This window comes from Geotrypetes seraphini, chromosome 1 (assembly GCF_902459505.1).
Source record: "Geotrypetes seraphini chromosome 1, aGeoSer1.1, whole genome shotgun sequence".
Lineage (NCBI taxonomy): Eukaryota > Metazoa > Chordata > Amphibia > Gymnophiona > Dermophiidae > Geotrypetes > Geotrypetes seraphini.
In genome coordinates this window covers 353,028,022-353,046,092 of record NC_047084.1, presented here as the reverse complement: position 1 = coordinate 353,046,092, position 18,071 = coordinate 353,028,022, and the positions used below count along the sequence as shown (strand labels likewise).

The following is an 18,071-nucleotide window of genomic DNA, read 5'->3' as shown; positions in this document are numbered from 1 at the left end:
CAATCTATGTATTTTGTCCTACACCGAGCAATTTGGACACCACATAAAGTAGCCCATTTCAAGTCTTCAGAAACCGGTACCTGCAGGTCATGTAAATTGGATAAGGGTACTGTCATACACCAATTATACTACTGTAAAATGATAACTCCCTTTTGGCACTCCATGTGGAAGCACATGCAAAAGCTGTTTGTTGTCACAGAACCCCTTTCTCCTGCTATTGTGATTCTTGGTAGCAATTGCTTACTTGCATCTCTGTCAGAGGGGGAAGCCAAATTATTTAATGTATTGATGCAACTTGCTACGAAATTGGTGTTGCAATATTGGAAGAACACTTCTGCAGTGTCTGTTACCATGTGGTGGAATATTATTTGCACCACTGTTAAATACGAGCGAGCTGCTGCACTTAAAAATAGATCTCTTGCTTCATTTACACACACCTGGAAGCCATTGTTGGACATTTCTCTACCACCTCATCATTCTTGAAAAGGGTTATTCTCTTTAATTGATCTTATCACATAAAGATTATAATTGATATTGCGTTGTCATGAATGTGTTGTTTGCATTTCCATTTTCCCTTTTGTTCACTGTTTTTACTGCTATACTCAGTTGTTGTACAATGCTTTTTCATTTTGTACCTTTTTCTAAAACTAATAAAACTAATTGAACTTAAACTGCTGTTGAGAACGCCGCCACCATATTTGTTGGTAGTTGTGGTCTAAAGTAATGGCTGTAAGCAGTAAGGTATTATTGCCTTGAAAAAACCATGAGTTCAACCACCCAGCTAAGTACTTTTTCACTATACATAAAAAATATAAAAGAAGTAATTATAAATTTAATATCAAAATAAATATTAGAATGGTCTGATGAAGAGCTGACACATAAAGCCAAGGACTATGAAGGTTTACTGAGTCTGTGGTGGTGCTGCTGAGGACCGTATGAGAGAAGTTTGTTGAGAAACATAATGGATACAGTTTTAAGTGTGTAAGCTGTTTCTTAATATCTGACTATTAGTGAGATTCTCAAAAAATTAAATATTGGAGATTTATGTGCCTTGTACAAATTTGAAAAAAATGGATGAGCATAATTTCCAGTTTGATATGAGAAAAAAGTAGTTCAATAACAAGCTCTAATGACCTTGGTTTCATTTGCCAACATTTCTTCCAAATAAGAAATCTTGCTCTGAAGTACATCTATTTGTTCGCGTTTAGCTGAGATTAGTTTCTGCATTTCCACTGCAGCTTTCATACCTATAAAGGGAAAAGGTACCAAATATTCAGATGAACCAAAATAAACATTCAGTCACTTATAGAGAAATTTTAAATATGTCAATATACATTAAAAGATATTTTAATACATACACTCAGTAAACAAACAGCAGGTGTTTGAAAATGCTTTAAAACTATACTAGATGTTATACATAGATAGTAAGATAATCATTCACATAACATTAGAAAAGCCTAGAAAAGGGGGCGGGGTCAAGATGGCAGTGTAAAGCGAGCTGTGGTTAGGTCTCTTATTTCTGCTGTGAGTTTCTTATTGATTTTGCCTTTAATCATGCTATATATTAAGTGGAAGGCAGCAGTTAAAGTGTTACCCTCAAGTCTTAAAACTGCTCCTACCTCGAAGCTATTTATTTCTTTAAAAAATTTCTAACCTGCCTAGACCTAAGTAGTTTACAAAACTACAAAAATAATATTGAAACCTTCGCTGTACGAGCCCCAACTCATAACTCTGGAGAATCAGGAGACTCTTTGGGATCAGGATTGGATGTGTCACTCCCACCTCCAGAGAACAATCCGCTGCCTCGCCCCTTGGCTCCTGCATGTTTGGAGGGATTTTCTCCTAATGAAGTCATTGGATTGGAGGCCCCTATTGGGGATGAAAATGCAGTTGAATTCATGGGGCAGTCAATTGTTGTAGCTAGAGAACATATGGTTTGCTCTCTAGAAGCTTGATATGAAGGTGGAAGCATCGATTAAAAAAATATCTTCTCTTGTGAATAAATCAGATAATTTGTCAAAAACTTTGGAAGGGACAAAAGTGGAATTTACTATGCAATTGTCATCATTAAAGGTCAAAATAAGAACTTTAAAAGATATTTCTTCATCTAAAATTAAAGATAAACTGATAATTAATAAGAAGATTGCGAAGTCAGAGAGTCATAATAGGAGACTGAATCTTCATTTTTTTTAATTTTCCAAGATCTCTTGGGATTTCTCTTGATATTCTGAAGAAATATTTAATAGAAGTATTAAAGTTTGGGGGGTGTTGGAGGGCATGATAAGTAATGGTAGCGTAGTTATAGTGCTCCGGTAATTACAGACAAAAATTGATAAAATCATCAGTGTTATTTTCTACTGATAGTATTAATTTTGTTAGAGTACCTATCTAAAAACCTATACCAGCAGATGGCTAGCTCCAAAGTGAGAAAGCACCACAAATCTGAGCCTGCATCTCCGCAGAAGTCAGCCGAGGACAAAGCAGATTAAGACTCTATACAGACTCTCATCAAGGAGATCCAAGCTATGAGAGATACCATCAACGAGATGAAGGATGACACTTCAGAGATCCGGAATAAACTGGCTTCCCTAAAATTGGAACTCACTCAACTGACCATATGTATGGATGGGGTGGAAGCTAAGCAGGCCGCCTCACAAGCCGCCATTGCAACCCTTCAAAAACAATCTAAGAAAAGTGGCACAACTCGAGAAAGATCTTGAGGATTCCAACCTGTGCTTGAGGTGTAATAATCTAAGAATACTCGGTGTCCCAGAGGGTCGTGAGGGCAATGATGTGGTTAAATACCTGGAATCACTCATCCCTGACCTCTTGGACATACAATTCACAAGGGAGTTTGAGCTGGAACGGCCTCAGAGAGTGCCATTGTTCAGACCGGTGAACGCAAGATACCCCAGGGCCATCATTGTCCGCTTCCTCCGATACACCCAATTGACGGAGGTAATGCAGAAAGTGAAAACCAAAGCGCCAATCAAGCCTGACACCCACACCATCTTATTTGTGCCAGATTTAAGTAAAAACACAGTGCAACAGCGAAAGCAGCTACTTGCTTTCTGGCCCAAACTTCAAGAGGTCAAGGTGAATTTGTAATGCTTTATCCGGCCACCATAAGGATCACTTTGAACAACCAGACCAAGAAGTTCACGGATCCCAAGCAACTTTTGGACTATTTGGAAGAGTTACAACTGACAAGTATTGACCAGGTTTGAGTTTTGAACATACTAACTTGTCTATGTTTATGTTTATGTTTATTTATTCATTTGATGAATCCCTTATCTATAATTTACTAAGCGATTTACAATAAGATACATAAGCATTATAAAACAAGATACTAATATTATATACAAACTAAAATCAAAACTCATAAGCAAACAAACACTTGAACATTTTAAAACAAACTTAATCCTTTTAAAAGACATATTAATAGTATCCAGTACTAAATAAGAAACCGACTTATACACGGACATACTAAGACACATAATGATAAAAAGGGGAAAAGTTACATTTTAGATGTTGCGAGAAGAAAAGGGAACATTCAAGGAAAAAACATAGGGAGGAATAACTTGACTGCTGCAAAAGAGTATTTCTATTAAAGATTAAAAGCATCTTTAAAAAGGAAAGTTTTTAATTTATTTTTAAAAAGACTGAGATCCTTTTCATTTTTTATATATTGTGGCAAAGAGTTCCACGTCTGGGGGGCCACAATTGAGAACATGTCGTGCCGTCTGGTACCTACCACTTTTAAGGAAGGGACTGCCAATAACACTTGTGCTAAAGAACGAAGCGAACATGATACATTATGTGGGATAAGCATCCGGTTTATAAATGAAGGTTCATTTGAGGTTAGAGTTTTAAATACTAGCAATAAAATTTTGTATGTTATACGGTGCGTGATAGGGAGCCAATGTGACTCAATCAAATACGGGGTTACATGGTCATACTTTTTACCATTATATAAAAGTTTGACTGCAATGTTTTGAATTATTTGTAGCCGTTTTTTTTCTAAGCTGTTATATGGTTTAATCGTGTGCCTGCAACATGAGGCAGCATGGCGGCCATGTTCTTCATTCCACATGGCAGCTAAGCTCTTAATGCAGCCATGCTTGATCATACCGTGAATATTCTTCCTATCAGTCTGGATCGAGAGTTCTCCTCGTAATCACTGAGCGAGTTATTAAGTTTTCTCTGAAATATTTGTTATATATGAGCTGTTCCACAGTTATCTTTCATGCCTTTAACATATTCTCTAAGAGATGTTCTGGTTATGTTATTTGCTATTGACAGCACAGCGTTTCTCTCTAACATTTTATAACATACTGATTAATGAATTATGCACTGCTGGTTACACTAAATATGCTAGTCAATTTGGTAGGATATCCAATAGAACCCGAAAAGATGGGAAGAGGCCCAAATAATGGGAAAATCCCTCAGGGGCAGACACAGTAAATGTAGTGGGATATGTGACATCTGCAAAATCACCATCGAAGGTGAGGTATAGGTTCATCCTCGCACTCACAAAATCCCTCAAGTGCAACACCCATTGTAAATCCACTTGGGTCATTTACATCATCATCTGTCCGTGCCAGCTGGTGTATGTGGGGCGTACTCAGAGAACCATCAGGACACATCTCATTGAGCACAGAAGCAGGATAAATACTAAATGTATGAGTTCTCCTATGGTTCCCCATTGTACTCAATTTTACCATTCTTTTTTAGATTTACGCTGGAGCATTATTGAACAGATTGCTGAGGAATTTGAAGGAGATAGTTTGACTCGCTTACAACGGAGAGAACAATATTGGATTTTTGAGCTCCAATCGGTGCACTCCTTGGGGCTCAATGACTACATCGAGTGGCATTGCGCCATTTTTTTTTTTTTTTCCAATTCTTTATTCATTTTCATATCTCATAACAAGTATATAATAATCATTCAATATTCATACAATTCACTTGTATATTTCATATAATATTAAATCTTATATTATCCCCCCTCCCCCTTCCCTTCCACACATATCAACATTTTATTTGAATCTCACACATTATACCCTCCCAATCCCATATCATATTATTCTTCTATATAAAAAAAAAAGTGTCTAATCATTCGAATATTCAATCAATGGCCCCCAAATTTTTTTAAACTTGTTATAATTTCCTTTTTGCATAGCAAGAATTCGTTCCATTTTATAAATATAACATATAGAATTCCACCAAAAAGTATAGTTAAGTCTTGTATAATCTTTCCAATTTCTAGTTATATTTTGAATGGCAACTCCTGTCATAATCATTAGTAATTTATTATTATTTGCTGAAATTTGACTTTTTGCTCTCATCATTGTTCCAAACAAAATTGTATCATATGACATAGCAACTGGATTTTCTAGAAAATAATTAATTTGAGACCAAATTGACTTCCAGAAGGCGTTAATACAAGGACAATAAAAAATTAGATGATCCAAAGTCCCTGCTTCTAGATTACAGTGCCAACATTTATTAGATCTAGAGCTATCAAACTTTTGTAAACGTACTGGGGTCAAAAGAGCTCTATGCAACAAAAAGAACCAAGTCTGTCTCATAGATGCCGACACTGTACATCTAATTCTCCAAGACCAAATTCGTGGCCATTGAGAACCTTTTCTACTCTTTTCTGGTATGAACACACTCATTTGTTTAAAAGCAGATACTTTTGAATTTCCCGGGTTATTCCCGATGATCACATCACGTGTAATGACGTCACACGTTCTGCAGGTATTAGCGGAGGCGTTCCACCGGGCTCAGCGCCATTTTCAACTGTTCCACTCTGGCGAGTGTTTGAGTGATTTTGGTTTCAGCATTCAGCAGTTGGTTACTGAGGAAGGGGGCTCTTTGGACCCCCAAAACAGAGTTCCGTTGAACCAGTGTAGACAAGCCTGTTGTGCTGCCCTGTGCTTTTTGACTATGGAGAAGCTAAGTATCATTTTGACTGCTTATTTGTCCTCGCGCTATGCCCTGTAGCTGATTTTGGTCGCTTCTGCACCCTCGGATGAGAGGCAGAGGCAGAGACTGCCCCAACCATTTCTTGCATGTTTTTTGGTTGTTTATTATTTTGCACCATTAGCACACTGGTTTGTGCACTAGGTACACGTTTCCTTACACACGGGTGAGCCTGGGGATGTAACACAGATAACAACCTTCTGGGTGTATGCATGTGACAGCTGGCGCATTAGGGGTTCTGTCCCCACTGAGACCTGTGTGACTGAGGGCTCCCCGTTTATCACAAAAATTATAAACTTTTTACTGGTTATTTTAGGAGTTTGTTGGTTCGAGCTGTCTCTTCCTCTCACTCCCCCCCCCCCCCCCTTTTAGGGTCAGGGAAGATTTTCCCAGTCAGTTTGGTAGAGCATGCCAATAATAGCCCATGTTGCACAGCTTCATTGAGTATTATGATTTTAATGAACTGTTTATTATACCGTGTTTGTAGATTAATTTCTCTGCTGCTGATTGCTTTCTCATGTAATGCCCATTAGTATGTGCTTAAGATCAATTGTCCTGCTGCTGATTACACTTCCATGAATTGATTTTATTAAGTACCTCACAGATCAATTTTAAGGCTACTGGTAGTGACTTCAGGAAATGTCCCTGATTTTGCACTTAACAGATTAATTTTTATGGCGCTGGTCGCATTTTCATGAAAAGATTTTTATTATGGTCCGAAAAGATTAAATTGCCTGTGATTGGTTATATACATATCATTAATTTTCCTTGTTGTTATGTATTCTAATTTAACTGACTTGAAATTATACGTTCTTATGGAGTGGGTACAGGTAATGTGATTGATGCTATCTTTCAGAACGACGTCATCTCTAATTCTAACCTTCTGTTTAACAGTGATTCATTTAACAAAGTATTGGTGAGGGACAGGATGCTAATCATTATACAAGTTTTGATTTCTGGAGTGATGGATTAGCAGCACGGTTTTGCCTGACCCCTTAATTAAGTTTTATATGGCCAGGAGCTCTGCCAAATGGTCTGTTGACTGGCGCTGTTGTACTCCATCATATTATGCTATATACTACATAAATAGGACCTGATGCATGCAGCTATAATGGTTAGATTAAGGAGGGATATGATGGGATAGTTGTAATATCAGACTACAGGTCCCCTTTATGTGCCTCTTTTGTTGTTACTTTAAGGCTTATTGCCTTTATTGGTGATGCGAGATACAGTTCTGGATCATGGATCATTCTCAACACTGTACTGAGGCACAACTTTGATCATGCATGCTTGCAGAGTTTTTTTTAGCAATATGGGAAGATATAATAATAATAATAATTTTATTCTTATATACCCTCATACCGAAAAAGTTCTAGGCGGTTCACAACAAGGTGAGCTAATACATGGGATACAGATAAAATACAAATTAGAATAATGGACTTAAAAACAGATAAAGGCAGAAAGCATTTACAATATAATGCAGAAAATACAGGCATTATTTCCTTATGAGTAGTTCAGTGTGATGAAATATAAAACAAAAAGAAACCAGAAAAGATTTTAGATATAATAGAGATAACTGGTTTCAATGAGAACAAGTCTATAACCAATGTGACCCAATGTGACTTGTAAAAAAGCTCAGAGATATGAAACTCTGAAGGGAAGGCTGTTAAATCTCCCTGAAAACGAGTTCACCTTCCAGTCATAGCAACTTAGCAAGTCCGTGGTCACACTTGAAGACTCAGGAAAGTTATGCTGTCTTTGAAAGAGTCAAAATTCTTAAAGTATTTCCACTATATGAGATAAATATCTTCTTTCAGTTAACATAAAAACTGCCACCACTACAGTCACTTAGCTCTGAATACTGCTTTAGGGGTCCCAATATGGCCCCGTTTCGATCTCTGCTTCAGGAGACCCGATGTAAATAGTTTCCAGAAAGTAACAGGTGTAAATATATGAGTGCAATTCTTCATTAGTTAATTATTTCTACATGTCGTGATGTTCAGTTACATCTAAAAATAAGAAGAAATGTTTTATACGTTCCGTGTGAATGACACTTCTTATTCACACAGCAACAATGAGGTTATACAATTACTAGGCAAAAGGGAAGGATGGAAAAGCTCTTAAACCATACATACCATGGCTGAATCTAGGTTTTAATTCTGAAGACCGACATCTGACAAAAATTCCAACTGCCAGCAAGACGCTGCCAGCTGGCTACTGTTTTAAGAGCTCAGGGAGGGAGAATCATAATTAGCACGTCAAAACGTGACGACGTAATTCACTGTCAATGGCAACTTTATGTGCTACTCGATCTTGTAAGGTTGCAAAACACTATCTCCAATTTAGGAGCCATGAGTTGGGAGAAATTTTGAATGTACTATGTGAGCACTGTGGTGATTTGCAAACAATGAGCAAAAGAGTAAACATCAAAGTTAGAAAAATTGCTCTCCCGCCCCAGGGTTTGCCAAATGTAAAAAAGAAAAAAGAAAAAATTGAATTAAAGAAACGCAACCCATTCTATTTCATTATTTAATCCTTTAGGATGTAATGTGTCGAGAAGGAAGATCCACCTCTGTTCCTTTTTCCACAACATATGGGCAAAATTCCCTCCTCTATTGGTGTTTACTGTATCCAGAATGGAATATTTGAGGTCTGCCAGCACTAACTGTGTAGTGCTGGAATAGGAAAAAAACTTATTAAAGCATTATCATCAGGGGAAGAATCTCAATGAATAATTATTAAAAATAGAAAAACTCCCAAAAACATCACAATGTGAGAAAGTGCTTAAAGTGCTTAGTGCTTAAAGGAAAAAGAAAAAAGGAAAAATTATCAAAAATGCTAAGACTATGAACACTCCTATCGAGTAAAAGACTATATAAATAACATCAAAAATTCATAAAAACTCGAAGTTCATAACATCATGTGAAGTTCATAACATTGTGTAACAGGCGTAGCGCCAAAAAATCAAAGCACCACAAAGTCCTAGCACCATATAATTAAAACGTCCAATAAATTATAGCACCATATCATTATAGCACCATATAACTGTAGCACCTGAAAAATTGAGCACCATAAACACAAGACGGCGCTTAATCAGTATTTAGCTGGATAAAGTTGAAGAACATATATTGCCTTGCCAGATAGAATCACCACTCAGATAAGGTTGAAGAACATATATTGCCTTGCCAGATAGAATCACCACTCTGTTTCGGATCCTTCGTCAGGAGCGGGAATACCAGTAAAGCAGGCTGTCTTCCACAAGAATATATTTGAAGACAAACGTTCAAAAATAAGGTGGCAGAAGTCACATTCACTGCTGTCTGCACCGTATCCCAAGACATGAATGGATAATGAAACGCTCAGGGAAGAAAATCACAATGGCGTCTCAGGAGTTTAGTAACGCCCAGGAGATCTTGCGAGAGCAACGTACTTGCGATAACGTAAAAACATAAAAAATCAAACAATGAAATGATTAAATGAGATAGAAAAAATGGAATCAACCAGTGAAACATTTATCCACATTTTCATTGAGACCCAATGGAGAATATGATTTTAAATGAAAAATTCAGTAATTTTCTCGCTGGAGAAGATAAGTGTGTTTGACCCCATTGAAATTGGAATGAATTTGTTCCAGGATGCACTTGGACTAAGGTTCTGGTGCTAGTCACCTATGAGAAACAGCCTGAGCCTATACACTGCACGTTAGCTATTTAAGGCTCATACTGATGTCCTTCATTGAGTTGCATTATTATTCATTTTGATGACTTCTAATTATTTAGGTGACCAGTTGTTAGTTTTTCACATACTCCCTTCAGGGGTAAAGGACCGCTTAGCTAATTCTTATTCAGTTATCAACCAGAACATCTGAAGGCTTTTTATCGTTTTGAAGAAGATATCTACCTGAATTTCAAGCCAATTGTTTGCTATTTAAAAATGTCTGGGCTTAATTCACGTTAGGGCCTTTTCTTACTTGCCTGTTAGTCTCATTAGATCTCCTTATCATTTATCCACTTCCCCCTCATTATTGGGGTCTAAGGAAGAACTTGAATTGTTACTTGATGCTTTTTTTCCTCATTTAAAGGATTTTGAAATCCTAGGTTATTGTTTTAAGTTCAATGTTACCTAAACAAGTGGATGCATGTGTTGATTATTTAAAATGTATAATAATAATTGTTTTTAAAAAGCCTAGAAGACTATTTTGGGCATGTGTGGGACTTCAAAGTCAACTTCAAAAGAGGATGCAAGAGGGATTATCTTCTGTCTATAATGAATACTCCATACAGGTAATAATTATGTGTGGGTCTGGTTGGGACCAGCCCTTGAACCTTGCTTAAGAAAAAATGTTTATCCTTGAACTGAGAAAGGGTTTTGCCTTAACAGAGCCTGTGAGGTAACAAGTTCAAGTCTGTACTTAATATAAAACTATTATACCTGTAAGAGTGTTCAGGCTGTTTGTGTGAGCAGGCACAAGGTCCAGGAAAATCTGGACTAGACTTTGCCACATATGGTGCTAAAACCCAGGACTTGAATTTCTGTTACAAAGAAACTGGATGCAGGGAACTCCAGACGGAGTGGGACCTTTGAAGGAAAGTAGATTTTCAACAAGTAAGGAGAAAATCTCTGCCTGGATAGCAAGGGGAAAATATACAACAGGTAGCAAGCGCTAGGATTTGTTTTCATTTCTGAGAGTGAGGGTGAAGTACTGTAGAATGCTGACAGGCTTAATTAAAATGCTCTTTGCACCTGAGGAGGACTGCAGCCTAAAGCAAAAGTAAGCTGGGTAAGCAAGGGAAGAACAGCTGAAGAGCCTGGTCTACATTTCAAATAGACGTGGCCGCTAAACTGATCATGGCATGGAGATTCCCTTGCGGCAATCAGCTCACTGGCAGCGTGAGTCTTTAAATGGTATCTGTGACATGGATGCTGGTTTGAGAACTGGGATGGTTAGATGGGGTTAGGCATCTGTCGATTAAGACAGATGCCATTCTATATAGGATGCCTGTGTGCAATTCTCAGAAGCTGCTTAGGCAGCTTCTGAGACGGGACGTCCTATACAGGATCGGGCCCACAGTTTCAGTGCTCAATCAAGCGTGTTTTTAGTTGTCTTGATGTCTGGCCTACATAGGACAGATCACATGGGCATATTAGAATGTAAACCACATTAGAAGAGAGGCAATAAGTCACCAATTTTAAAGGGAATACCTCATGGGTCCACAGATGTTGAAACACAGATGCTTCTAGCATAAGATTGCATACAGAACATCATCCTCACTTTGTATGTCTGGCAACGGTGGAGTTTTTTTTCTGATCAATGATTGTGTATGCTGGTTATTATATGGAAACTGCTGCTAGTAACTTGGCTTTGTTAGCACCGAGATCTTTTTTCTCCACCTTTCTGATTGTGTTAATATAATTAAGTTCATTTTTTTTGAAGATTAATTTGGTGCTGGCTCTCCACCAGAACGAAGGTTCATATAGGTGGAATTTGGATTCTAGAATCTTTGGATTCTAGATTTGATATCTTATGAGAAAAAATTGGGGATTATAGCAACCATAAAACTATAGCCTTTAACTGGCAAAGTGGTCTAGGTTTTACTGACACACAACACAATGAGATCTTGCAAGCACCTGCTCTTATATCAAATGCAACAGATAATGGTGGGCAAATTAATAAATGGATTGATATTTTGGATTTATATCAGGTATTAGCAAGATCTCGAATTACATAGTGCAGCCTTGGTAGAACATTGCAAACAAGAAATATAAGGCTCCCACTATGTTTAAGGACTATGAGGAGTTTGTTACCCAATGGGATATGATCCTCAACCGATGTTCCCTAGATCTTGTGCTGTTATAAATATGGCGGTTGCAAAAAAACAGAGAAACAGTATTGTGTTACACTGCTCAAAGAATAAAACAGCCCAGGAATAAATGGGTCACAGTAGGCTCAGGAAGACTGCGACATGTAACACAGAAACATCCACCTTCACTAATATTACCTCTACAGAATTCCTTCGCTCCACTAGTGCACTGCGATACTCAGGAAAACAGAAGGGAGGTGGGACTGGAACCAATGAAGGTAACTCAAGAGAACAAGCGCACCCTAAGTACAAATAAAAAAGCCAAAAACAGAAAACTATTACTGTTGGGGGATTCCATCATCAGAGGCATTAACCTTGGAACACAGGGCGAGGAGACCAAAATAGTGATCCTCAGCTACCAGGATCCTCAGCTACCAGGAGTTCCAGGCAAATACTGACTATAATTAAGGAAGAAACTAAGGATTTTAACACTGATGTTGTTATCCATCTGGGAACAAATGACCTGGCCAACAACTCCACACTTGCAGCACAGAAAGCTTTTCGGGAGCTTGGTGAGGGCGTGAAACCTTTTGTAAAGACTTTAGCTTTTTCTGAAATACTGCCTGCATATGGAAAAGGAGAGCAAAGAGTGAAAAACACAGAGGACTTTAATAGATGGCTCAGAGCCTGGTGTCATCAAGAAGGCTTCAGGTACATAGGAGGATGGGGAAATACATGGAAGGACAAGAAGCTATATTGCACTGATGGGCTACATATTACTACAGCAGGAAAAAGAAACCTTGCAGAGAAATTTAGACAATATTTTTCTAGGCATTTAAACTAGAAGGTGGGGGTGGTGTATGTACGAAGGACAATTATAGAGACCACCCCCGGCAAAAGAAAAGATGTGATAGTAGTAAAGGCTGCAACATAAGCAATATCAGCAACTCATTTCTTAGTATTGCAACGGAAAGTGAAACGACACAAAAATCCATACAAAAAAGGAGATTATCGCTGAAAAATAGCTGGAAAGCGATGACCACAAATGCTCGCAGTCTAAGCAACAAAGTTCATGATCTGCAAGCCCTGATATTAGAGGCAGGTCTAGATATTGTTGCTATCACAGAGACATGGTTCAGTGAATCATATGGATGGGATGCAAACATACCGGGATATAATCTTTTTAGGAAGGACAGAGATGGTCATAAAGGTGGAGGAGTAGCTCTCTATGTAAAGATCAATATCCAAGCGACCGAAATGCAAGGGACCTGGGGAGAGGAAGAAGCGATATGGATTGCTCTGAAAAGAGAAGATGGAACTTCTATCTACGTGGGTGTAGTCTACAGACCTCCGACTCAATCGCAGCAAATTGATAAGGATCTGATTGTGGATATCCAAAAGTTTGGAAGGAGAGGGGAGGTTCTGCTGTTGGGAGATTTCAACCTGCCGGATGCGGACTGGAATGTTCCGTCTGCGGAATCGGAAAGAAGTAGGGAGATTGTGGATGCCTTTCAAGAGGCTCTGCTCAGACAAATGGTGACGGAACCTACAAGGGAAAAAGCGATATTGGATCTGGTCCTCACAAATGGAGAGAGTATCTCTAATGTTCGAGTGGGTGCTCACCTGGGTAGTAGCGATCATCAAACGGTTTGGTTTGATATAACGGCTAAAGTGGAGAGCGGCCGCACGATACTTAAAGTCCTAGATTTCAAACGTACGGACTTTAATGCAATGGGAAAGTACCTGAAGAAAGAGCTGTTAGGATTGGAGGACATAAGAGAAGTGGAAAGACAGTGGTCTAAGCTGAAAGGAGCGATAAAAATGGCTACGGACCTTTATGTGAAGAAAATCAATAAAAACAAGAGAAAAAGGAAGCCAATATGGTTCTCCAACCTAGTGGCTGAGAAAATAAAGGCGAAAGAGTTGGCGTTCATGAAATATAAAAAAACCCAAGAAGAGGAGAGCAGAAAGGACTACAGGGTGAAACTGAAAGAAGCCAAGAGAGAGATACATTTGGCGAAGGCACAGGCGGAAGAACAAATGGCTAAAAATGTAAAACAGGGAGATAAAAATTTTTTCAGATATATTAGTGAAAGGAGGAAGATAAAAAATGGAATTGCTAGGCTAAAAGATGCTGGGAACAAATATGTGGAGAGTGATGAGGAGAAAGCAAATGTGCTAAACAAATATTTCTGTTCTGTGTTCACAGAAGAAAATCCTGGAGAAGGACCGAGATTGTCTGGCAAAGTTACACGAGAAAATGGAGTAGATTCTGCGCCGTTCACGGAGGAGGGTGTTTATGAGCAACTTGAAAAACTGAAGGTGGACAAAGCGATGGGACCAGACGGGATCCATCCCAGGATACTAAGGGAGCTCAGAGAGGTTCTGGCGAGTCCTATTAAAGACTTGTTCAACAAATCTCTGGAGACGGGAGTGATTCCTGGGGATTGGAGGAGAGCGGATGTGGTCCCTATTCATAAAAGTGGTCACAGGGATGAAGCAGGAAACTACAGGCCGGTGAGCCTCACTTCAGTTGTTGGAAAAATAATGGAAGTGTTGCTGAAAGAAAGGATAGTGTATTTCCTTGAATCTAATGGGTTACAGGATCCGAGGCAACATGGCTTTACAAAAGGTAAATCGTGCCAAATGAACCTGATTGAATTTTTTGATTGGGTAACCAGAGAGCTGGATCGAGGACATATGCTAGATGTAATTTACTTGGATTTCAGCAAAGCCTTTGATACAGTTCCTCATAGGAGGCTGTTGAACAAACTTGAAGGGCTGAAGTTAGGACCCAAAGTGGTGAACTGGGTCAGAAACTGGCTGTTGGACAGACGCCAGAGGGTGGTGGTTAATGGAAGTCGCTCGAAGGAAGGAAAGGTGACTAGTGGAGTCCCTCAGGGTTCGGTGCTGGGGCCAATCCTGTTCAATATGTATGTAAGTGACATTGCTGAAGGGTTAGAAGGAAAAGTGTGCCTTTTTGCAGATGATACCAAGATTTGTAACAGAGTAGACACCGAAGAGGGAGTGGAGAATATGAAAAAGGATCTGCAAAAGTTAGAGGAATGGTCTAATGCCTGGCAACTAAAATTCAATGCAGAGTAATGCATTTGGGGATTAATAATAGGAAGGAACCGTATATGCTGGGAGAGAAGCTGATATGCACGGACGGGGAGAGGGACCTTGGGGTGATAGTGTCCAAAGATCTAAAGGCGAAAAAACAGTGTGACAAGGCAGTGGCTGCTGCCAGAAGGATTCTGGGCTGTATAAAGAGAGGCGTAGTCAGTAGAAGGAAGAAGGTGTTGATGCCCCTGTACAGGTCATTGGTGAGGCCCCACTTGGAGTATTGTGTTCAGTTTTGGAGACCGTATCTGGCGAAAGACGTAAGAAGACTTGAGGCGGTCCAGAGGAGGGTGACGAAAATGATAGGAGGCTTGCGCCAGAAGACGTATGAGGAGAGACTGGAAGCCCTGAATATGTATACCCTAGAGGAAAGGAGAGACAGGGGAGATATGATTCAGACGTTCAAATACTTAAAGGGTATTAACGTAGAACAAAATCTTTTCCTGAGAAAGGAAAATGGTAAAACCAGAGGACATAATTTGAGGTTGAGGGGTGGTAGATTCAGGGGCAATGTTAGGAAATTCTACTTTACGGAGAGGGTGGTGGATGCCTGGAATGCGCTCCCGAGAGAGGTGGTGGAGAGTAAAACTGTGACTGAGTTCAAAGTAGCGTGGGATGAACACAGAAGATTTAGAATCAGAAAATAATATTAAATATTGAACTAAGGCCAGTTACTGGGCAGACTTGCACGGTCTGTGTCTGTGTATGGCCGTTTGGTGGAGGATGGGCAGGGGAGGGCTTCAATGGCTGGGAGGGTGTAGATGGGCTGGAGTAAGTCTTAACAGAGATTTCGGCAGTTGGAACCCAAGCATAGTACCGGGTAAAGCTTTGGATTCTTGCCCAGAAATAGCTAAGAAGAAAAAAAAAAAAATTTAAATTGAATCAGGTTGGGCAGACTGGATGGACCATTCGGGTCTTTATCTGCCGTCATCTACTATGTTACTATGTTAAACAGGATGCAGCGTATGAAGCTCAATTTCAAGATCTTAAATTAAAAATGGATAGATTTAAATATGACTTGAAACAACAAAAAGTTAAAAAATTCTATTGTGATGAGCAAGACTATAATGATGGATATGTTTACCCTTAGATGCGTAAGGTACCTGATGGTTAACCGGTGAAAATGGTTAAATTTCTTTACACTTCAGCTAGCTCAAGCAGTGGGGAGAATAACAGAGTAGGAAATTCAGAAGATTCAACGGATGGAAATCAAAGATTTCAGAGAGGCAATTGGAGGTCTCGTGGTAGGAGCACAAGAAGGTCAGGGTCAAGACCCCACACACAATCTCAACAACTATGAAATCTATAGAGTTCTTACTGCAGTGGAAGAACAGCTGTTAATGAAAGGTCTTTCTTTTGAGCCTGTTTGTCAACAATCCCTTTCAATTTAGGGTTGATTTGGAGTTGTTTATACCTAAACTCCAACTTAAAAAATGTTTTTTGAAGATCATCCTACAAATCTACTGATCATTCATTGACAAGGGAAACTTCCCTCTTGGACACTCCCCGGGGATGATGGACCCCATATTGGTGGCTTTTCGAACATTAGTCTTGCAAGACATAGAGCAATTGGAATATTCTTTACCATGGAGAACAAATAATCTGATGACAGAATAAAGAAATGCCCTTAATGACTTGAAACGCAACTGCAAGAGAGGCAACACAGTTTTCATAGGTGACTTAAATTATCCGAGAATAGACTGGAACCTAGGAACCTCCGGCTGCAGTAGGGAAACCAAGTTCCTGGCTGCTGTAGGCGATTGCTTCCTGGAACAACTTGTCAAGGAAAATATGAGAGGGAATGCAATTCTGGACTTAATTCTAAATAGACTACAAGAACTGGCGCAAGGTGTAGAAGTAAAAGGGATGATTGGAAGCAGTGATCACAATATGATCTGCTTCGAATTGGGCATGGGGGCAAAACATCGATCCAGAACGTCAACCACGGCACTGAACTTCCGAAAAGGGAATTACGAAGAGATGAGACTCATGGTGTGGAAGCAGATTAAGAAGAGGATAAGCCCTGTAAAAACACTAGAGCAAGCATGGTTTCTTTTCAAGGACATGTTCACTGAGGCGCAAAATCTATATATACTGCGTATCGCCAAGGGATCCAAGAGGAAAAAGAACAAGGAACCGGCGTGGCTCACTGTAGCAGTGAAGGTAGCGATCAGAGACAAGAAGACTTCGTTTAAGGAATGGAAAAGGTCAAAAACAGACAAAACTGGAAAAAGCACAAACAACATCAAAGCAGGTGCCACAAGGCGGTAAGAAGGGCCAAAAGAGACTATGAGGAAAAAATAGCCAAGGAGGCGAAAAACTTCAAGCCATTCTTTCGATATATTAAGGGGAAACGACCTGCGAAGGAAGCAGTGGGGCTGTTGGATGACCATGGAATAAAGGGAGTGCTAAAGGAGGACAAAGCCATCGCTGACAAACTGAACACATTTTTTGCGTCTGTATTTACCGAAGAGGATATACGCAACATAACGGAAGCCGACAGGCTATACCCAGGAAACGAGGATGGGAAACTGACAGGATTGACGGTCAGCCTAGAAGAGGTATGCAGGTAGATTGATAGGCTTAGACCGGATGACAAGGGCAATCAAAGAACTGAAAGGGGCTATAGCTGCTTCAACTAATAGCCAATCTGTCGATCAAATCGGGAAGGATTCCAGAAAACTGTAAAGTGGCGAATGTTACGCCGATCTTCAAGAAAGGTTCAAGGGGAGATCCTGGAAACTACAGACCGGTAAGTCTGACCTAATACTGGGAAAGATGGTAGAGGCGCTGATAAAGGACCGCAACAATCTGATGAGGACCAGCCAGCATGACTTCAGCAAGGGAAGGTCTTGCTTGATGAACTTACTGCACTTCTTCGAGGGAGTAAACAGGCAGATAGACAAGGGTGAGCCCGTCAACATTGTATATCTGGATTTTCAGAAAGCGTTCAACAAGGTCCCACATGAACGACTACTTTGAAAAGTAGTCGTTCCACTGTAAGCCATGGAATCGAGGGTGAAATACTCATGTGGATTAAAAACTGGTTGGCGGATAGGAAACAGAGAGTGGGGGTAAATGGACAATACTTTGACTGGAAAAGCATCACCAGTGGAGTGCTGCACAGTTCGGTGCTTGGACCAATGCTCAACATATTTA

At 39.6% G+C, this 18,071-nt stretch overlaps 1 protein-coding gene across 23 annotated transcripts in view; it reads right to left on the bottom strand.

Annotated features, from left to right (window-relative positions):
• The window catches only part of CCDC158 (coiled-coil domain containing 158), a 1,147,529-nt gene that overhangs the window by 299,440 nt on the left and 830,018 nt on the right, over positions 1 to 18,071 (bottom strand). For all 23 annotated transcript variants that reach the window (XR_004536446.1, XR_004536447.1, XM_033914104.1 and 20 more), the window contains one exon: positions 1,135 to 1,247. Coding sequence is in view for 21 of the 23 variants with exons in the window: in XM_033914104.1 (XP_033769995.1) it covers positions 1,135 to 1,247 (113 nt within the window). In the remaining 2 variants the exon portion in view is untranslated. The remainder of the gene's footprint in view (positions 1 to 1,134; positions 1,248 to 18,071) is intronic.